Source organism: Podarcis bocagei, assembly GCF_964188305.1.
Source record: "Podarcis bocagei genome assembly, chromosome: 7".
In the NCBI taxonomy this organism is placed as follows: Eukaryota; Metazoa; Chordata; class Lepidosauria; order Squamata; family Lacertidae; genus Podarcis; species Podarcis bocagei.
In genome coordinates this window covers 75,491,633-75,514,673 of record NC_138132.1, presented here as the reverse complement: position 1 = coordinate 75,514,673, position 23,041 = coordinate 75,491,633, and the positions used below count along the sequence as shown (strand labels likewise).

Genomic DNA, 23,041 nt, shown 5'->3' with positions numbered 1-23,041 from the left:
CTTATTGCTGAGGTGACACGTGGCTGAAGGCTCAGTAAAATTGATGAACCATCCACCATGCTACATTTACATTTATTAATGTGAAACAACAACAAATACCTTTCAGAGTATCTACTTCCAGAGCAACTTGCAGTGATACAAAATTAAAAACAATAAAACAAAAAGAACAGATTCACACATACAAATAACTATATCAATGTTTTATTTAATTTTATTTCTTACATTTATATCCTTGTCTTTACCCCAAGGAGCTAAAGGAGGCTTGTGTGGTTCTTGCCCCCTTCCTCTCCATTTTATCATAGCAACATCCCTGTGAGATAGCTTAGGTTAAGTGATATGATGGCTGTCCCAAAGCCATACAGTGAGCTTCCGGGGGGGGGGGGGGTTCGAATTGCTACAACTTTCCAGTCTGACACACCAAGCACTATATAAACACAACAGCATAGTAAAACCCAAGTTAAGTAGTGCCTTAAAAAGGAGAGGGGGAATTAAAAAGGCTCCACCTAGTGGTTATGAGAGGAGGTGCCTAGGCTCCACCTAGTGGTTATGAGAGGAGGTGCCAGGACCGGGTACCACAACTTAAAAGGTCGCCACTTGCCTAACTCTGGTCACCATAGGTGACTAGGTGAGTGGGGTGCAGAAGAGGCAGACAGCATTCTACCCCTCCTCTGGCAGCCCTCTGCATTCCTTTGCTAGGTGCAAAGGAGAAGGGTGTTCTACCTCCTTCTCACTCAGCAGCAAGCAGTGCTCTGTCCTATCCTTGTCCACTGTAGGAGCCCACAGTGCAAAACAGCAAGGCAGGCAGGCTGCTTCAGCACCAAGGAGAGCTCCTAGTGAGCAATGCAACTTGTGCTCCAACACAGAAGTGAACTGAGGATTTATTGGCTTCCAGTTCTATGGGCACTAGTGCTGCGGCCTTGGGTTCAGGGGGCTCCTGGTCCACGTATTCCGTTTCAGGGCTAAGAACCCACTCTAGCTCCTTAGCACCCAACTCTGAATCCTGGTTGTTGCTGGGGCCAATGATATGTATGGTCCATTCTTAGGAGTAAAAAATTGCAGGCTAGTAACTTTTGGTTGGGTTAATTTAGACTCCAGGCCAATAGCCCAGTAGTTTGCTGGTGGAATGCAGTTTTCCTTCTGCTCACCCCTAGCTAAAAACCCAGCTCTCTGTTCCCCAACACCAGTGTCTTCCATTTTCCACCCCTCCTTTGACACCCCAGATGGCCCCTTATATTTCTGCTGAGAAATTGGGGCAAGGGATACAGCCCAATCTTGATCACTTTCCCCAGATCTGTATTGAGACTATTCCTCTGTGCAAATAAGGAAGTGAACTGCGATAGGGCAAGTGGTGGTGGGGTTAGGAGAGAGAGAGAGAGAGAGAGAGAGAGAGAGAGAGAGAGAGAAGTGGAGGCAGGGGAAGGCTGTGTTAATTTCAAGCTCCATTGGAGACAAAAGCAAAGGAATCGATAAGGTGGTGAACGGGGAGAGGGCGGAATTATCATGGGAAGAAGAGTTATTTGGAAAGGATAGCAAACAACAAAGAATTGTGTGTTTTTGTGTGTGTGTGTGTGTGTGTGTGTGTGTGTGTGTGTGTGTGTGAGAGAGAGAGAGAGAGAGAGAGAGAGAGAGAGAAATTATTATAGTAATACCATCCCCCTCTTCCTTTCTCTCTTGGGCGATGGATCCGAATTGTTCTGAAGCAGTCATTCCTCAAATGGAGATGGCTTTATCCATCCCAGCGATTAAAAACAACAAGCCCTTCCTCCGAGTTCAGCACTGAACTGGGAGTTGAGACTCTTGGGTTCCATCCTGGGTGCTGAGAACAAGTGTTACCTCATTAAAGTTATAAAAGCCCACGCTCACAGTAGGCTTAAGAGCTAATAAGATCACGCTGGGAATTGGGATGTGTGCATCTAATGGCATCACTCATTAACCACTGGAACTGACGACTGGAAGGGGATTGATGAATCCTCCACCATCCCAAACCCAGCTGTCCCTTCTCAAAAGGAACCCGCTGTCTGCAAAATGAACCAGAGAGTTTTGTTTTCCATTGAGAATTTTCAGACAATAAGTGGTTTTGTCTTATAACTTTATGCCCCTCTCCCTCCCATTCCCTTCTTAAACGCTCAACAGAGAGCTGGGAAATTCATTGGGGGTGGGTTTGGGGTTGCAGTCAGGATTTGCCTGTCTGGTGTGCCTAGAGCATCTGCATTTGTGCTCATATGCCCTTTGATTTGGGGTCATGATTGGAAGTTTTACAAGACTAGCTGGGTGCAGAGGAATGGTGGGAGGCACCAGCTGGGGAACCCCCAAGGAAAGAAGACTCAGAGGCAGGAGATTGGTGATGGGATGACAATGAATGGTCAGAGGGAGAAGAGGGAGCAGATTAGCAGGAGGAGGTGCTAGAAGCTGAAGAGGCAACAGGATTAAGTGATCAGGAAGAAGCTGTGGCAGACAGCAGTCCGGAATCAGAGGCAGAAGTGGAGGCTGGAGAGAAAGGGGGGGCAAGAGGCAGAGATGAGGCAGGCTAATGATGAATCCAAGGAGTCTCCCCCTCCAGCTGTAATCAGCTCCCCTCCCCCTTGGTCTCCCAGAACCTGCAGAAGTATGAAGAGGGCAGAGCAAAGACAGATCAGGCGGCGAGGTCTCAGGTTGCAACTGCCTCATTGGGGCAAGAACTACTGGGGAGTTGCTGTTCTTACTAGGCCTGAGCTGTTTTGTTTCTTTGAATAAAGAGTTAACTTCGCTGACACCTTGTGAGTTATTGTTGATCTGCACCCAGCTATATACATGGCCCTCCATGTTGACCTCAACTATCCATGCAGCCTATTAAGAACATCAGAGGTGGCCTTAACTCATACGTAAACATTTTTGAGGTTTGCATTCCACAAATGCCACACAGATGGCAGTTCCTATCCAGTCATGACAAATGATAGTCACATCCAAACCACACTTTTGAAGCACTGTTGTGACGCTTTAGGAATCATTCCTTTAGTGTGGCAGAACCTGTACTTTGTGGAACTCCCTGCCCATTGATATAAGGCAGGCGTCATCACTGTACCCTTTTAGTGGCCTGATGAAAACTCTTCATGTTTGGCTGCATCTGTTCTTAATTTTTTTATTGTGTTTTAGAGGTTTTTAAATAAGTTTTTGTTTTATTTTAAATGGTATTTTTTTAAAAAAATCACAGAAATGTTTGCCCTCACCCCCACTCTGGGCTCTTTTGGGAGAAAGGGCGGGATTAATAAAGATATTATATTTAATAAATAAAAGGATATATTGAATACATAAAAGAACAAGAAGAGCCCTGCTGGAGCAGAACAAAAGCCATCTAGTCCAGAGTCCTGTTTCTCTCACAATGGGTCCATCAGGTGCTTCTGGGAAGCCCACAAGTGGGGCAGGAAGGCAGTAGCCCCCTCTCATTGTTACTGCCTGATATTTTCAGTTGGTGGTGGAGTGGAGCACATAGCAAGAGGGAATGGTCTCTTGGCATTTGATGTACTTTCCCCCACTGGCATTTGTTACCATTTCCCTTTAAAACTTTCGTGTGGCAGTGAAATCTATAAGTTAAATTATGCGTTGTTATGACAGTGCGCTAAGGGTTGTTAGGGGACTCAAACACCCCTCCGTTCTCTTCGCAGAGCTACAATTCCCAGACTTCCCTGGGAAGAGGGAGAGTGATTTTTAAACCACTTGAGAATTATAGCTCGGTGAAGAGAAGAGGTGTGTGTGTGTGCCTCCTAACAATTTTCAGCACCTTTAGCAAACTACAGTTCCCACGGGAGTAGCCATGGCTGTTTAAAGTAGTATCATAGAGCTTTAAATGGATGGGGCCAGAGTGAGGGGGGGCGATTTCTGAGTCATATATTCAGTTTGTTCCTTCCCATCCTGTTGCCTTCCTGTGAAGCTTGCCACTGTGATCCCGTGGGCTCGGTGCGCGATGACTGTGAGCAGATGACAGGCTTGTGTTCCTGCAAAACCGGCATCACCGGCATGAAATGCAACCAGTGTCCCAACGGAAGCAAGCTGGGAATGTCTGGCTGCGAGAAAGGTGAGCGGAGAAGGGCTGCTTTCTCTGAACCCAAGATTGCGGTATAATACAACTGTTTGTGAATATGGCTTTAACACCTCTCTGGCTGTGTGCACCCCACACATCCTAAAGCGCATTGCTTCCCCCAGAGAATCCTAGGATTCCTGGCGCTCTTAACAAACTACAGTTCTTTGGGGGGGAAGTCATGTGCTTTAAATGTGTTTTATAAATGCAGCAGTGTAATGGCACAATCAGAAGTGCAAGGTCCCTTCATGGTAGTCACAACCACACCCTTCTAAGATTAAAGGTAAAGGGACCCTTGACCATTAGGTCCAGTCGTGACCGACTCTGGGGTTGCGGTGCTCATCTCGCTTTATTGGCCGAGGGAGCCAGCGTACAGCTTCTGGGTCATGTGGCCAGCATGACTAAGCCACTTCTGGCGAACCAGAGCAGCGCACGGAAACGCCGTTTACGTTCCTGCCAGAGCGGTACCAATTTATCTACTTGCACTTTGACACGCTTTCAAAAAGCTAGGTGGGCAGGAGCAGGGACCGAGCAACGGGAGCTCACCCCGTTGTGGCGATTCGAACTGCTGACCTTCTGATCGGCAAGTCCTAGGCTCTGTGGTTTAACCCACAGCGCCACCCACGTCCCTTCCTTCTAAGATTATACAATATTAATTAGGGGTGCATTGCAACAATTAATGCAAGTCTCCATATGTTGCTTTTCAGCTAGATCTACTATTTCAGCATGTGCACGTACATGGACAAAGGATTTGGAGTGCTCCAGTATCTTCTTTCGGGGGGGGGGGGGCTTAAGTTGTGCTTCCCATGTAGCTCCATCCTATATAACAGAACTTGCACACCACTCTCTTGAAACGGAAGCACCTTGTGTTTTCAGTGTTCCTAAATGCTTAGCATGGGGGCATACAGTGGCTAAGAAGCTCCCCTTTCATGCAGATTGGGCAGCTCTAGGATGCTAGAGACAGGGACCCTGCTGCAGAAACAGTGACCTCCCGTGACCCCAGACCACTTCCCCACTGCTTAGATGTGTGGTGTGCATGCTGCCTCCATCATCTGCAAAGGTAGACCTACCAAATGTTAGGCAAAATCCAGGTGTATGAGTTTTCATACCATGCCTCTACTGTTATTTATCCTACCCTACTCAGACCCATCTGCACCCTCGTCCTGCACTGAAATGGTGTGTGAGTTTGGGGCGTCCTGCGTGGAAGTAAATGGCTTTGCACACTGTGAGTGCCCATCTCCACTCTGCACGGAGGCCAACATGACCAAGGTAAGTAGACACAATTGTGTCCATTGTCAGCCCTACTCAGTGTAGGACACCCACCCACCCACCTACATTAGTAGATCTAAGCTAGTCATGTCATTAATTTCAGTGAGTCTTTTCTGACTAGGACATCACACGGGAGACAACTCCTAGAATTTATTGTTCCCATTTTACAGATTGGGGGAACAGATGAGCTTATTTACAGCTGAACTCGAGTCACCTGTGGTCTTACTACAACCTGACCTTGCTTCACCTTCCACTGCCCTCTCTTCTCGTGTTAGCTGTTGCCAAGAAAGTACTTCTTCATTCAGTGCATAGTTAAATCATGAAACTTGCTACTTCAGGAGGTGGTGATCGCCACCAACTTGGATGGCTTTAAAAGACAATTGTCGGAAAAGGCTGTCAGTGGCTATTAGCCACAGTGGCTATACTCTGCCTTCACAGTCAGAGGCTGTAATGTTTTTGAATATCAGTTGCTAGAAACCACAGGAGGCGCTTGCGCCCTACTTGAGCGTTCCTGCAGGCACCTGGTTGGCTACTGTGGGAACAAGATGCTGGATGAGATAAACCAATGGACTGATCCAGCAAGTTTTTCTTATGTTCTTACACTTTTATGTTCCTATACCCCCCGAATCCTACTGGGCTTTGATCTCTGTCCCTTTTGTATCAGCAGAGGAGCATCCCTATTGCCTCTCCACTGGAGAACCTGGATAGCTCAGTTCATAGAATCATAGAATCCTAGAGTTGGAAGAGACCACAAGGGCCATCGAGTCCAACCCCCTGCCAAGCAGGAAACACCATCAGAGCACTCCTGACATATGGTTGTCAAGCCTCTGCTTAAAGACCTCCAAAGAAGGAGACTCCGCCACACTCCTTGGCAGCAAATTCCACTGTCGAACAGCTCTTACTGTCAGGAAGTTCTTCCTAATGTTTAGGTGGAATCTTCTTTCTTGTAGTTTGGATCCATTGCTCCATGTCCGCTTCTCTGGAGCAGCAGAAAACAACCTTTCTCCCTCCTCTATGTGACATCCTTTTATATATTTGAACATGGCTACCATATCACCCCTTAACCGCCTCTTCTCCAGGCTAAACATGCCCAGCTCCCTTAGCTGGTTAGTGCACGGTGCTGATAACGCCAAGGTTGCAGGTTAGATCCCTGTAAGGAACAGCTGCATATTCCTGCAGTGGACCGGATGATCCTCAGGGTCCCTTCCAACTCTATGAGTCTGAACTGCCATTATCTGTTTCACTCTCACTCATTCACACACCACACACATGTCAACAGGCTCAGGGCTGATGCTCAGCAGCCATTGGATTAATTGTTTTGATTAATTGTTTTGCTTTCTGCCTTATTGTGTTTTTGATATGGCTATAATGACTGTGATGGCCCCCTTTAATTTTAATCCTATTATTACTGAGTGCTGCTTTGATCTCAACACAGTTGCTGTGGAAAAGCGGAATTACAAATATTAAATCTGATCAACTATCCTAGGTCTGCGGCTCGGACGGAGTGACCTATGGTGACCAGTGCCAGCTGAGGACCATTGCTTGCCGACAAGGGCAGGTCATAGAGGTGAAGCACTTCGGCCAGTGCCAAGGTAAATACATGAGCACCATGTCAAGCTTCTTGTTTGGGCAGTGGCGTAATGGTTGTAGAGTGCTGAACCTGGACTTGGGGCACCAGGGTTCAAATTCCCATATAGCCACAAAGCTATAACCGTGGGCCAGTCACCATCTCAAAACCTAACCTACCTCATGGGGATGTTGTGAGCAGAAAATGGGGAGGGAGAAACCACGTATACCACCTTGAGTTCCTTGGAGGAAAAGTTGGCATATAAATTTAATTCATTAATAGAGAGATAGAAAGATAGATAGGAACTTGGGGACGATTGACTGATTGATTTCATTTGCACCTTGCTCTTTAGCCATAAAGGGTCCCACAGTGGTTTATATGCAGCCAGGTAAAACAAGACATTCCCTGCCTATAGGCTTATAATCTATATTTTTAAAAAATGACACACAAGGGGAAAGGGACAGGGAGGGTGGGGGGTGGGGATCAAACTCAGGCATCAATTTTTAAACAGCTCTTTTTAACTACTACTGACAATCAGTTATGATTACCAGGGGTGCTGGGGATGCAGTTGTGGGGTTATGGACCAGCTAAAATGGACACAGGACTATATATTTATTTTTACCTTTGTAACCTGCCTTGTAGACCCAGTAGGTCCTCACAAAACATGAATGGGGATACTGTGACCTTTCTGATGTTGGGCTACAACTCCCATCATCGCTGCCCATTGGCAATGCTGGTTGGGGCTGACAGGAGACAGATCCACAGCTAAAAATGTCCATTTAAAAAAAAACACCAGTAGAAAGATCCAAATGTCAAAAGCTGCCGTCAAGGTCTGAGTTAAGGTCTGGGAGCTATTCAGCCTTCCGATGTTGTGTGAATGTAATAAGCAGGGCTCAAATCTTAATGACGAGCCTTCAGGTTTTTCGACCCTGTAATTGTCAAAAAGCCAGATATCAGATTTGTTCTGAAACAAAAGAGAGCAAATATATACACTCTTTTGAGCCTTGGTGCCTGATGAGAGGTTATTGATTTTGGCATGTGATATGCAAGCCAATCTGATGGACTCACTTGAGTTGCAAACAAATTGGTATGGGAGCAGGTCTCAAATTCCAAAGGCGTGCTTTGAAAATCTGTTATCTCACAATCAGCAGTGGAGCTAAGTCATTTTAGACTCTTGACTCCGTGGCCATTTTTTGTGTATCAGGGTATGTGTGTATGTCTTTAAATAATAAAGTGCATTACTTCACCCACTCCAACATGCAGTCAGCACATCCTACTGTATTTGAGGTCCCTCCTGCTCCCTTCTGCCCAGTGGGGCCCTGGACAGGTGCCCCAAAGTCTTGATGGCACCACCACTAAAAGAACTATTTCGCCCCAGTTTTAACATGGCGATGAAGAAGCACCATGTGTCACACATGCAAGCTTGTCACTAATCAGAAAAGTAGGGAAGGCCCCTCATTCAGTGGTAGAGTGCCTGCTTTGCATGCAAGAGGTCACATGTTAGTCCCTGAGATCTCCAGTCTGGAACCCTGGAGAGCCACTCAATGGAGATCATTCTTATGAAAGCCTACTAAGTGCTTTGCAAACTACAGACAGCAGCACCCGTGAGGTTTATTCACCCACTTCTCTGTCCCCATATGTGCCTTGTGGACTGAGGTGATGTGTTCTGCAGGCCTGACTGGTCCTGGCCTGCCTCTTAACCACTGCCTTCCTTTTGCTTTCCCTGCAGAATCCATCACTCATGCCAGCCACGCTACACCACCTGCAACCTTGGGATCCCTTCTCCCTCCAACCCCTCAAGCCACCCCCCAGGTTCCTGAGCTGCCCAGGACGCCAGGCAGCTCCCAGCACTTTGAAGTCAAGGCTTCCCCACAGAGCCACCCAGTCACGCGACGGATCAGCACCTCCCCTCGCCCAGCCACAACTGCTTGGACCACGCATGGTGTCCGCCAGACCACAATCCGACCTCTGTCGACTGCCCCGGTTGTCCCAGTCACCAGCCAGCCAGCTTACGTTGAGCCAGGCAGCGCAGAAGGCAGTGGGGACCCAGAGATGGGCATCAGTGGAGACCAAGAAGGCAGTGGCGCAAGCTCCACAGGTGAGCTGGCTGCGCCATTTTGATGTCAGTTCTTTGTTTCCTGAGGACCATGCAAAGGGGTCGTATTGGTCTGGCAATGCATTCTCCCAGGCATTTTATACCTAAAATGGCATGCTGTAATCTGGGTGTCACTGCGGAGAAGGCCATGTCTCTGGAAGGGGGGAACCACATTTTTAGGCTGGCTTTGCTGATCAAGTTTTTCTTTAAAAAAAATGTGACTACCAGGGTCTGGTTGGGCCCTACACAGCAAGTTTCTTGTCTGTGTGGCTTTGGAGTGCAAGACTCTCAATGGCTACTAGTCACTTAAGGCTATATTCCCCCTCCAATGTTGGAGGCAGAATGCCCCTGAATACCAGTTGCTGGGAATCATAAGTGGGGAGAGTTGCTCTCATTGTCCACCTAGCAAGTTTCCCACCATGGTTGGTCACTGTGAGAAGAGGAGGGTGGACTATGATGGGCCATTGGCTGTTCCAGCAAGGCTTTCCTTTCGTTCTTGTTCGTTGTATTCTCTTGGGATGGCTTTAAAAAGTGGACTAGGCAAATTCACGGAGGAGAAAGCTCTCAATGACTACTAGCCATGCCTCTGAATGCCAATTGGTGGGGGCCACAAGGTGGGAGATTTGCTGTTGTGTTTGTGTCCTGCTTGTGGCCTTCCCGTTGGGGCATCTTGTTGGCCTCGGTCCATTATACCTGAAGGAGCGCCTCCATCTCCATCATTCTGCCCAGACACTGAGGTCCAGCGCCAAGGGCCTTCTGGCGGTTCCCTCGCTGCAAGAAGCCAAGTTACAGGGAACCAGGCAGAGGGCCTTCTCGGTAGTGGCACCCACCCTGTGGAACGCCCTCCCACCAGATGTCAAAGAGAAAAATAACTACCAAACTTTTGGAAGACATCTGAAGGCAGCCCTGTTTAGGGAAGCTTTTAATGTTCAATAGGTTATTGTATTTTAGTGTTTTGTTGGAAGCCGCCCAGAGTGGCTGGGGAAACCCAGCCAGATGGGCAGGGTATAAATAATAAATTATTATTATTATATTATTGGCCCCTGTGAGAAAAGGCTGCTGGACTAGATCAGCCCTTTTGAACTGACCCAGCAAGGCTCTTCTCAGAGCCAAATATGCAAATATTTTCCTCACAGTAAACGTGGTAGCCCTTTTATCACAGACCTGTCCTGCAGGAATCTGATCGAGGAAAACAACAGGATTTCCACAAAGAAACCTCTTGTGGTAGGAACTTTAAAATCCTAAGAGTTCTTCCTCTCCCCCCCAAAAGATTTAAAGCCTTCTTCCTGTTGTTATGCAGGGGACGAGGAGATGGAAGAAGCAAGGGTCACGAGCACCCCAGTTATAGAGAGGGCCACGTGTTATAATACCCCCTTGGGATGCTGCTCTGATGGCAAGACAGCTGCGGCCGATGCAGAGGGAAGCAACTGCCCAGGTAAATATAGTTTTGTTCAGTTGTAGCCTGACTTCCATGGGCAAAGTGGTCCGTAACTTGCCTTAGTTGGGAACAGAATCCCAGCTCTGCTTAAAATCCGTTAAACTGTCAGCCCAGGGACTCTGCAAATTGTAGTTTTGCAGAAGAGGGTACTGTTGTGCTCTGAGGTACAGCATGGCCCAACCTGGGTTCAGGCTGGAATGCAAGTCAGTTGTATGGGTTGGATTCAAGGCAAGTCCAGGAACACAGAGCTCTGAAGCTGTTCTGGGAAGGAACAAGCTATAACAGAGCCCTTATATAGTAGCAGCAGGAACAGCCTTACCGGTAGCACCAGCTGTGTTTCAAGAAGCTGTTCTACTTCAAGGACCCAGTCTTCTTCAGTAACCTCCTGTTGTGATAGAGCAGGGGAGCCTCACATTTTCCTGGGAGTCCTCTGAATCACATCCTCGGGGTGGGGGCCGAAAGCGCTTCTGGGGCTGACCGTGCATGCCCTCTTCTGCTTCAAAGTCCTTGCCCTCATCCCCTGGAGTTGCGGATTCAGACTCCAGGGTTATGACAGCCATGCACCTTGGTGAAATTTGGTCAGCATTGTTACTCTGTCCTTGGCGACCTTCGAAGACTAGCTCATTTCAAACCTGTTTTTCCTGACCTACTGCTCCACTGCCAGTGAACCCTGGGTCAAGTAATTCAGTTTTAGGGACCAGGCTTAAGTTCCCTCACAAAACTTCAGATCTTTCTAGGATCAGTCAACCCTGCTTCAGCCTACGTTCAGTGTTGACAATATAAACATTCCCTTGGACCAGGGATGGGGAAACCACGGCCCTCCTGAGGTTGCTGGACTCCCATTTCTGATCAGCACAAATCCTTCTGGCCTAGTTTGGTCGGGGCTGAGGTGAGTTGTAGCTCATCAACATCTTGCCAGCTGCCCTGAAGCTCCTGCCTGGCTCCTTGTCTCCTCTGCTGTTGTGGCCTTGGGGATAACAATGAGGGGTTTGAGGGCCAAGGCAGTGGAGGAGGGAGAATCCAGTATGGTGGCTGGAATATCTGGGTCCAAAGACTCCTGAAGGTCTGACCGTGGTGTAAAGGGATCATTAGAGAAGGAGCTGATTTCGTAACTGTTTATAACGGTGTTATACCAATCTTTGGTGCATCAGCATTTGGAATATTGTGTACGATTCTGGTCACCACACTTCAAAAAGGATATGGTAGAGCTGGAAAAGAGAAAGCAAAATGATCGAGGGGGTTGGGCAACTTCCCTAGGAAGAAAGATTATACTATCTGGGGCTTTTTAGTTTAGAGAAAAGGTGAGATTAAAAGGCGATATCATAATTTATAAAATTATGGAGGAAATGGATAGAGAGGGGGGGAACTGCTTCCCTCATAGCACTAGACTTTGCAGGACTGACAGCTACAGACACCCCACTGATGTCTTCTAGGAGGCTGGCCTAGTTGCTTTGTGTTTCCCCATTCTTTTGAAAGGATGCAGTCCTGCCCATGCCCATTGTGATACTACTGCTCATTGCCTGTTTTTCCTGGGGTTGAGTGGGCGTTCTTTTGAAGTCCATGGAAACATCAATGCGTCTGAGGAAGAAGGTTGCTTCAGACCCTCCTAGAGACTGCAGAGGAAATGAAAACAGGGCAGCCAACAGCAGCCTAATGGGCTGAGTAGATTTGACTCTGCCTGATACCAAAACTAGAGCAATCTGCCTAAGCGGCTTCTCGAGTCCAGCTCTGCTCCTCTGCAGTAGCAATTACAGCAAAATGTCTCATGGCACCTTAAAGACTCTTGGCTGTTTTTGCTGAAAGACAAGCAGAGATGGCTGACGCCCCTGGAACTTGAGCAGAGATTGAGCCTGGGACTTCAGCAGGCAGGACACTTTTTGCTCAGCTACCACTGAGCTGTGGGTTAAGCTTCATAATCAGAATGTTTCCCAGGTGTGAGTGTCCTGATTTCCCCGTGGACAAATGAAGTGGCTTTATCTTTACTGAAGGGAAATGTATGCTACCCTTCCTCCCAAAGGAGCCTAATAAAAATCACAATTGAAAACCAAACCAAACCACATTGGAGCATTTCAAAACGCAAAAAACAAAACAAAAAAACCCCAGCAGAACATCTAACACAAATTTAAGAACAGATGTAGCCAAATAATGCATTTGGATAGACCAGCTGAAGCAGCAAACCTACATGGCTTTATTTGAGGACTGATGTATTTTACTTTCACAAAAAGTAAGTTTCTAGTCCCTATTGCTACAGAAGCGAATGTCAACATCCCTTTTTGTCTCTCATTATAACTCTCAGAATAGAAAAGCATAGCAAATGGCCAGATATTTAGGGTTGTATCCAATGCTACTCCTTCTCAGAGTCGACCCGCTGAAATTAATGGACATGAATCAGTGGGTCTACTCTAAGCAGGACTAAGCTGGGTAAAACCTTTAAAATCCCCACCACTCTTTTTGAGAAATTAAATTCTGTCCCCGTCATTAACAGCTTTTTGTGAAAAACAATCTTTACTTTTGTCTTTTGGAAAATGTAGTAGAAATGTGGTAGAAAATAAAAGGAAGTTGCATCAGTAAAACTGGGAAAATAAGTGTCTTCCATCAAGACTTGTTTAAAATTAATATATTCATAATTCAACATGCACAAGAAGTCGGAAGGGAAAGGAGGCGTCATCACCAATACATCCCCCTCCCCAATATTGTGAAAGAAATAGGATGCTGACCACATATAGCTGGACTGAGATGATATCAAACATAGGAATCCCACTAAGTCACATTGTGGATTAGGCTGGTAAAATGTTTGAATTGCTTTCATCACATGTGTCTCCTTTTTCTCCTTCATTTGTGTATTAAGGATACAGAGTACTCAAATTCTCTTCTGCTTTTAAATGTGTTTTGCTGTGTTAATGTGTCAGAAATAATCTGTATGTATAACAAAATGCTGGCGTTCGCAAAGGGGGCGTCACATTTCTGCAACAGAAATAATTGAATAGGGTTGTATCCAGCCACACCCTTTTCAGAGTAGACCCACTTAAACCAATGCACCTGTGTTAGTTATATCCATAATCTTAAATGAATCTTAAAAGTAGAACTGGCATTGGATACAACCCTCAATTTTTAACATTTTTAAAACACAGGTTTATGGCAGTACTCTCATGCTGCCACTAAACCTTACCCTTACCTGACCGTAGCCACTCACGTTCACCCTTGTCCTTTCCTGGATCCCTTTGGTCCTTGCTCCTGTGGTTTCTTGGAGAATACCATGCGGCAGCTGTTTCTGCCTCCTCTTTCCTTTCTCTCTGTCCCTTTGGGAGTTTCCCAGAAGCCCACGTTTTCTGCATGTGAGCCCCGCACTCCCCCAGCCTTTGTTATGTGACATGTATTCCTTCTTCCAGCTAACCGTCTTGTTCTCTTATTACTCAGCCAGTCCAGGACAGCCACCATCCAGGGTGGAGCTTGGAGGAACCTGTATGGTAAACTCTGCCGATTCTAAAACACTTGGAGCCTTCGCCTTATTGACCCAGCATTCTCAAAATACTAACCTCCATAGCGCTGAACACCCCCACCCCCAACCCATCCAGACTAACCCCAGACTCTGGCACTACCCATATACTGCCATCTTCTCGCTTCCCCTCCCCCGCCAAGGGACTGAACACTCTTTATGGTTGCTTTGCTGTGAATACTCTGTTGTTGTTGTTGTTGTTCATTAATGCTGTTCGCTTCTCTGTTGAGCTAACAGATTTGTGTCTCCTCCTCTGACTTCCCACCCCTTCCCTTCAGCAACAAAAGTGTTCCAGGGGGTTCTCATCTTGGAAGAGGTGGAAGGTCAAGAGCTTTTCTACACACCAGAGATGGCTGACCCCAAATCAGAGCTCTTTGGGGAGACCGCCAGGAGCATCGAAAGCGCGGTGAGCACAAATGAATAGGAATAGGAATATGCTGAGGCCCTAACATCAGCCCCCAGAAGCCCTTCTCTTTGGCCTACGATTTGGTTAGCGTGCATTAAGGGCAGGACTCTTCAGTGGTAGCCTCCCACTTGTGGAATTCTCTCTCTTGAGGTTGTCTCCCTCTCATTAAGTGGACCCTAAACGAACAACCAACGAGACCTGCAACAAAATGTTACCATGTGGATGGTCTTTGTTCAGGATTCCAGATACGCCATTGAGATCTTCCTCCTACCCTCTGGTTTTGCATTCCCTTTCCCAATGTGCTGCAGCTGTTGGACATGCTCAGTCTACCTGAAAGGTCCCTCTGCAAATGTTTCTAAAGATTTTTATATCACAAATCTCAGGGCTTCACCAAGCCTGCTGATACTTCTTCTCTGGTGGTTCATAGCCTGAACATCAGAAACAGATGAGATTACTGTATATTTTACAGCATATTCAAACCCATTCACGTACCTGTGTTATATATTTACTAAAAGACAGAAGTCATGTGAAATGGTACCACAAGTACCTTTCCTTAAACCTTTCTTGCTTTCATTTTACTTTCTCACTGCCCCACCTGCTGGACCTTTAGCTGGACGAACTTTTCCGCAACTCTGATGTCAAGAAGGATTTCAAGAGCATCCGGGTACGAGACCTGGGTCAGAGCAACGCCGTGCGTGTCATCGTCGAGTCTCATTTTGACCCAGGTGAGTGCCACACTCCCATTTCTGCTGGATAATAATAATAATAATAATAATAATAATAATAATAATAATAATTTTTTATTATTTATACCCCACCCATCTGGCTGGCTCCCAACAGAATATTAAAAACACGATAAAACATCAAACATTCAAAACTTCCCTGATGTCTTCTAAAAGCCAGATAGTTGTTTATTTCCTTGACATCTGATGGGAGGGAATTCCACAGGGCAGAACAGGGATCACTTTCACTGGGCTGACCCAACAGGTGCATGCCCTGATTCTGTGAGATCACAGACAATATATGGGAAGTGGTGGGGAAAACGCAGACATGGGAAGTGGTGTCTGGTATAGAGTTCCACCAGATACCACTGTGTGTGTGTGTGTGTGTGTGTGTGTGTGTGTGTACACACGGCTGAGTACTAAGACCTTTTAGATAAGTGCTTTATAAGTGCTTTGGATTCCAGCTGATTTTTAATACGTGTTTCTTGCAGCAAAACAACATTTTGTTTTAATGCCCTCCAGACCCTCCTTCTTTTTATTGGATTATCTAAATCATTTGCAGTCCAGGAACAAATTTTTACACTCACGATGGTATTTTAAAAGCAAGACAATCATATTTTCCTTTGGTTGAGATATGATAGCACTGACATTCATCCTTGTTGCGTGGCAAGTCCCCTCCCCCATGTGAAATGAAGACACTGGACACATTATTTAAGGTTAATGGGCATAAAAAGGCCACAACTTTATTGATTACAGAATTGAAAGGTATTGACCTTAGGCATTGGCTCCTATCGACTACCCGGCATGGAGACCGGGAAGGGTTATCCACAAGCTGTGGGAGTCCTGTTGAAGTACGCCAACTAGGATGCCACGCGTGTCATCGCTCGGGGGCGTGCCAGAGGCCCTTACCTCCCTAGGTTTCAGAGAAGGCAACGCCCCCCAGAGTCCTCTACCGGACTACCCTTTTCCTTGGGGGAAGGTGATGGCGCTTCCTCCCCCCCATTCATTTGCATAACAATTAACCCCTGCCAATGCCTAACCGCCAATACCGCGGAAGTTGTGATGTTTGCTACGAGGTGGGCGAAAAAACCAAAAGGCTGGAATTCTCGAAGTTCTGGGGTTTAAAGGAAGATACAGATTTCAGGATAGTCTCGGCATATAGACTGGGAAGACTGGTAAGGAAAGACAGATCCAGAGACTGTTTGATAATTTTAAGAACAAAGGAAGAGAGAGACAAGATCCTAGGCCTTCATTTCAAAAAAGCAATTGAAATACAAGACAAAAGGGTGGAAATTTACAGAGATATCCCGAGGCAACTGCTGGACCTTAGAGCCACCTATACAGAATTAGCAAAATTGCTGAGACACAACGCAATTCCCTATAGGTGGGAGTTTCCACAGGGATTATCCTTCACCTACAAAGAAAGGAAGGTTAAAATAAGAACACCTGAAGATAACCAAAAGTTCCTTCACGACCACGGAGAAGATCTCCAAAAAGGAGCGGATTGGCTTCCAGGTTTACCAGCACCAATACTGCCCGGAAGTGGGCCAACGCCTACACCCTCGGGATCTGAGAAAAAGGAAGACACCCCATCTTAAGAACATTTTAAATAAAACAGGATGTCTCTGCAGCTACTTAGTTGGAACATAAATGGCGGGAATTCTCCGGAAAAAAGGAGAAGGATATTTCATATCCTAAAAAAAGAACAATTGGATGTAATATGTCTGCAAGAAACACATGTGACTAGGCTCCACAGGAAAGTATTAATCAATAAAAGACTTGGTCAAGAATTTATCTCATCAGACAAAGTTAAAAAAAGAGGTGTTGTAATTTATGCAAAGGAGAACCTGTCGCCAAAATTTTTATTCAAAGATGATCATGGAAGAATTCTCGCAATTGAAATCCAAACACAAGGGGAAAAGATTTTGATACTAGGAGTTTATGCGCCAAATGATGGAAAATCAGAATTCTACAAGAAGCTGCATGAGACAATGATGGACTATTTGGACTATGCTAATATCATTGTGATGGGAGATATGAATGGGGTGGTGTCTACAAATATGGACAAATCCCAAAATCAAAACTTGACAACAGACGGCAGACTCCCTAAAACCTTTTTTGAAATGACAGACAATATGGACTTGATTGACATCTGGAGGACAAGGAACCCCTTGGGTAAAGAAGGAACCTTCTATTCTGAGGCCCACTTGTCATGGACACGAATCGACCAAATTTGGATATCTAGAGGGCTGGCTCCGAAAACGAGAAAAGTGGAAATCTGCCCAAAAACCTGCTCCGACCATAATGCCTTAAAAATGGAACTGAGACTTTTTCCAACTGGATCCTTCAGATGGAGAATGAATGACACCTTGTTAAGAGATCAAGAGATTGTGAAGAAGGCCCAAAAAACATTAAAGGACTACTTTGAAATAAATTTGAACACTACGGTGGAGAAAAGAACAATCTGGGACGCAAGTAAAGCTGTAATGAGAGGGTTTCTGATTCAACAGAATTCGATAAAAAGAAAATATTGGAATGGAAAAAAAAAAATTTTTAGAGAAAATAAGTGAAGGAGAGAAAAAGCTGAGAATTAAACCAAAGTCAAAAGAGGTGCTAAGAGAGATCAAATTTCATCAAGCACAATATTCGAAACTGATCAATCAAGAGATTGAGTGGAAAATCAAACAAATGAAGCAGAGATCGTTTGAATCAGCAAATAAATGTGGAAAGTTGCTGGCTTGGCAATTGAAAAAAAGACAAAAGTTAAATACGGTTACAAATTTGGAGATTCAAGGAAAAATAGTTCAGAAACCAGAAGAAATAAGAAAGTGTTTCCACAGATATTTCAAAGAGCTCTACGCACAGGGGCCTCAGAAAGAATCGGAAATGGACCAATTTCTGGAAACAAATGGACTACCTAAAATAAGCCAAGATAAAAGATCAATCCTTAACAGCAAAATAACTCAACAGGAAATTGAAGGTGCCATCCAAAACAGGCAGCTGGGCAAATCTCCAGGCCCGGACGGACTCACCTCCAAATATTATAAAACTTTGAAGGATTTCTTGATACAACCGTTGTTGGAGGTTTGTAACCAGATCATGGAGGGGAGGAAGGCACCGGAAACGTGGAAAGAAGCATTTATCACATTGATTCCTAAGTCAGAAAGGGAAAAGACTCAGCTTAAGAACTACCGTCCCATCTCACTCCTGAATGTGGATTACAAAATTTTTGCAGACATTTTAGCAAGTAGACTTAAAAATGTATTAAATGAAGTAATTCACAAGGACCAAGCAGGCTTTCTCCCTGGTAGACACATGTCGGACAATACCAGGAACATTATTGATATATTGGAGCTGTTGCGAATTAGAAACACAAGGGCTGCTTTAATCTTTATTGATGCGGAGAAAGCATTTGACAACATTTCTTGGATGTTTATGAAGAAGAACTTGAAAGGGATGGGAGTGGGACGGGGGTTTGAAAATGGATTAGAAGCAATTTATGCAGAACAAAAAGCTAAACTGATAGTGAACAATGTGGTATCGGAGGAACTTCGAATTGAAAAAGGGACACGACAGGGGTGCCCTCTATCCCCTCTGCTATTTATTTCTGTTCTGGAGGTATTGCTGAATATGATTAGGGAGGACCAGTTGGTGCAAGGTATAGTGGTCGGAGCGAAACAATACAAACTGAAAGCTTTCGCAGATGACTTAGTCTTGACATTACAGGAGCCAGAATCTAGCACAAAAAGAGTTTTGGAACTTATCCTGGAGTTTGGTCGGGTGGCGGGATTTAAGTTAAACAAACAAAAAACTAAGGTTTTGGTTAAAAATCTGACACCTACAGAGATAGAGGGGTATCAGAAAGAGACAGAGTTAAGTGTGGTTAAAAAAGTGAAATACCTGGGAGTATCCTTGTCCACTAAAAATTTAAATCTTTTCAAAGATAACTATGAAAAATGTTGGTTGGAAATCAAAAAAGACTTGGATATATGGTCAAGATTGAAACTTACCTTGTCAGGCCGAATCGCAGCTATAAAGATGTGTGTTTTGCCAAAAATGTTATTCTTATTTCAAACCCTTCAGGTCGTGGACAGAATGGAATGCTTTGGAAAATGGCAGAAGGATATCTCTAAGTTTGTCTGGCAGGGCAAAAAGCCCCGAATAAAATTTAAAATACTAACCGACTCAAAAGACAGAGGGGGATTTGCCCTGCCGGACTTAAGGTTGTACTACGAAGCTGCAGCCTTCTGCTGGTTGAAGGATTGGTTTCTGTTGGAAAACACCGATGTCCTAGATCTGGAAGGGTTTGACAATGTGTATGGTTGGCATGCATATTTGTGGTATGACAAGGCGAAGATTCACAAACTGTTTAAAAACCATATTGTCAGAAAATCAATTTTTGCCGTCTGGATGAAGTATAAGGATCTATTAGAAAGTAAGACCCCGAGGTGGTTATCACCTGTGGAAGCTAAGATTTCTAAAAAAAGGCCCAATATGGAGGCCTATTGGCCAAAATATTGGGAATTGATTGAAAGAGTTGGAGATAATTGGAAGCTCCAAAGCCAGGACAAACTAAAAGGTAAGGTGCGAGATTGGTTACATTATGCTCAAATTCAAGAGGTATTCAAAATGGATAAAAAAGTGGGTTTCCAGTTGGAGAAATCGAAACTGGAGACGGAGTTACTAGAACCAAGGACTAAGGTACTTTCAAGGATGTATGACTTGCTGCTTAAATGGAACACACAGGATGAGACAGTTAAATCTGCTATGATTAAATGGGCACAGGATGTAGGACACAACATTATGTCTGAGGACTGGGAAAGGTTATGGAACACCGGTATGAAATTCACGGCATGTAGTGCCTTGAAAGAGAACATTATGAAAATGGTATACCGGTGGTACATGACCCCAGTCAAGTTGGCTAAAATATATCATCTTTCTGATAATAAGTGTTGGAAATGCAAGGAGGCAGAAGGGACATTCTTTCACCTCTGGTGGACCTGCCCGAAAGTAAAGGCCTTTTGGGAAATGATACATAATGAGCTGAAAAAGGTATTTAAATATACCTTTTCTAAGAAACCAGAGGCCTTTCTCCTGGGCATGGTGGACCGGAAGGTGCCAAAGAAGGACAGAACTTTGTTTATGTATGCAACCACAGCAGCTAGGATTCTCATCGCTAAGTTCTGGAAAACACCAGATTTACCCACACTGGAGGACTGGCAGACGCAGTTGATGGACTACATGGAGTTGGCAGAAATGACTGGCAGAATCCGAGATCTGAGCGAAGAAACAATGGAGGAGGACTGGAAAAAATTTAAGGACTATTTGCAAAAACATTATAAGTTGTTTGAATGTTAAGATTAAGAAACATTATGCTTCTGCATTTTATTTTAAGCAAATGATAAAGTAAGCATTGATGGAAAAAAACGAGACATATTTGAAACAAAATATTATGTTTATTAAGAGTCTTAAAATTAAATTACAAATTTTTGAAATTGGTAACATAATATATTTAAAGGTATAATAAGATGGGAAACAAGATAACAAATTGCTGAACTGGCTAGAACAATGAATGCAATGCTGAGAGGATGTGAGGAGGTCCAAAAGTTGAAGGACTGTTGAAGGACGTTAAGGAAAGTTTCTTAATATTTTTTCTTTGTTTATTTTTCTTCATATACATATATATAAAAAATGTTTCTTGTATGTTGCCATGTAAACAAATTTGTTAACCTGTGAAAAGAAACGCAATAAAAAATCTATTTAAAAAAAAAAAAGGAAGTGTGCCAAATTGGAAAAATTCCTACCAGGCCCCTTGTGGCGACCAACTGGAGTCCATAGCAAGGTCATAGCTAGCTAAGCCTAAGGGTGGTGGGATGGGAAAACCGCTCAGCTGGAAAGGGGAAAGAGGGCGGTCCCCCGGGCATGCCTGGCCTTAAGTAGGCTAGGCCACGCCTCCCCAGCCCGCCGATTGGTGGGCCGGGTCGAAGGCACGCCCGGGGATTCCCTGGATCTCGCGGGGGGCAAAAGGCCAGCCCCCGCGTGTGTGGGAGGGGGTAGCCCACAACCCCCTCTCCTCCCAAGCTCGGAAATGGCTTTCTTCTGTTCCATTTCCCTCCTGCTCCCTTCCAGCCAAATACAGCACTGCAGCTTAACCATTAATAAGCCACTACCCTTCACAGAGTCTCCTTGGTAGAGACGCCATATGGATTCACATGGTGAATCCATGGAAAAGGTGCATGGATTAGGGAATGAGTTAAACACTACTTCTACTGCTCTTCCTGAACATCAAACATACAACACACATACACAGCAAATTAACAGGTCACCCAGGTATTATTTCTTAGGATCTCCTGCACAGCTATTAAATGAAGGTTCCAAACTATATTCTAGGACTAAATTATGAGAATAAAACTCCATTCAAGTGTTCTATTCATTGTATTTGCTTTCCCGTAGGATTTTTATACTGTTTTTCTTTTATTTACATTGCCATTTGTATAGCTCCTCATGTGCTTGTTCTTCCTCTTCTTCCTACAGCTATCTTCTTGGAATTCTAATTTCCCCAGCATTTGCCTGACATCGGCATTATTATTTTTGAGTCCAATTAGTTTAAATGAGTAGCCCCATTTGTATTGTATCCTAGAGTCAAAGAGCAAAGGCGTGTATTTTTTTTGAAAAACTCTTCTTTTCAGTAGCGTTTCAGCACACAAATAATTGAAGATTGAGACTTTTTGTCCCTATACAGATAGATCCAAGGAATCTCAGGCTGCTTTCATGATTTAGTCCTTTAAATAAAATCGCACCATTTTGGCTGTGAAGTCTCTCGGTCGTTGCCCTGCAGGCAGCTGAGGAGTGAGGGCTCTGAGCGCTCTTTCCACATCACTCAGGACTACTTTTAAGGCTGGAAATTGCTTGTTAAGCCATTCAATGAAAATGCTTTCTTTTCAGACCTTCAGTCCCCTCCCCCCATCTAAAATTGCCCCTCCTGCTTTAATCCTCCCATGATTCTGTGTGTGATTGGAGATTTGTTGTAGTTTTGATTAATTTCTTAATGGCAGATTTATGTCTCATTCTGAGTTCCAACGCTTCACTGGCTGCGGCTGACAAATCTGTAAGTTTTGCAGATAGAGCCTTTAAATTCCATCTTAATTTCACTTTTAAAATCTGTGAATGCTGTGTTCTACTGCTCTTTAAGATCCTTTCAGAATTGCTTTAAACTGTCTTGAAAGAGCTCATAATCCTGTTTGGAAAAGTGCACAGATTTCCAGGCCATAGTAGGGTCCATTTCTTATTCTGTTGTGGTTGGGTTTCCAGTGCTGTCCTTGAGATTAAAGTAAGTGCTCAGTTATTTTTCTTTTACTCCTTGAGAGGAGGAGAGCACAACCCTTGATTTGCCAGTAATTATTAGATGTCCCCAAGCTTTGAGACTCTTAAAATTGCCAAGAAGGGAGGTGGAAGGTCAGAGCAGATGGATTATTCCATCATCTTAGCATATGATGTCATCTTACAGTGGTACCGCAGGTTAAGTACTTAATTCGTTCTGGAGGTCTGTACTTAACATGAAACTGTTCTTAACCTGAAGCACCACTTTAGCTAATGGGGCCTCCTGCTGCCGCCGCGCCGCCAGAGCCTGATTTCTGTTCTCATCCTGAAGCAAAGTTCTTAACCTGAAGCACTATTTCTGGGTTAGCGGAGTCTGTAACCTGAAGCGTGTGCATAGGCGCCGACTCCATGGGGCTTGAGGGGGCCCAAGCCCCCTCAAAAATTCATTTGGGGGGGCTCCGCCCCCCAATAATCTCCGGCGCCCCTCCAGCAGAGCGCCATCGCCGCCCCTCCCCCAGCCCAAAATGCACAGGGTCGGGCTGCATGCCTCCTGCCCTCCCTCCCGAGCAAAAGCTCCACCCAATTTCCTTCGGAGCTGATTAATAGGTGCAGCACGCTCTCCCCTATTCGCTCACGAGGAGGCGGCGCCACTTTATTTGCATATTCATGAGCTT

General features: G+C 45.0%; 1 protein-coding gene across 5 annotated transcripts in view; it reads left to right on the top strand.

Moving 5' to 3' along the window:
• AGRN (agrin) overlaps positions 1-23,041 on the top strand; it is a 247,487-nt gene that overhangs the window by 193,849 nt on the left and 30,597 nt on the right. For all 5 annotated transcript variants that reach the window (XM_081201337.1, XM_081201338.1, XM_081201339.1 and 2 more), the window contains 7 exons: positions 3,908-4,051; positions 5,199-5,323; positions 6,810-6,915; positions 8,620-8,988; positions 10,286-10,420; positions 14,198-14,325; positions 14,936-15,050. In XM_081201337.1, coding sequence (XP_081057463.1) covers positions 3,908-4,051; positions 5,199-5,323; positions 6,810-6,915; positions 8,620-8,988; positions 10,286-10,420; positions 14,198-14,325; positions 14,936-15,050 — 1,122 coding nt within the window. The remainder of the gene's footprint in view (positions 1-3,907; positions 4,052-5,198; positions 5,324-6,809; positions 6,916-8,619; positions 8,989-10,285; positions 10,421-14,197; positions 14,326-14,935; positions 15,051-23,041) is intronic.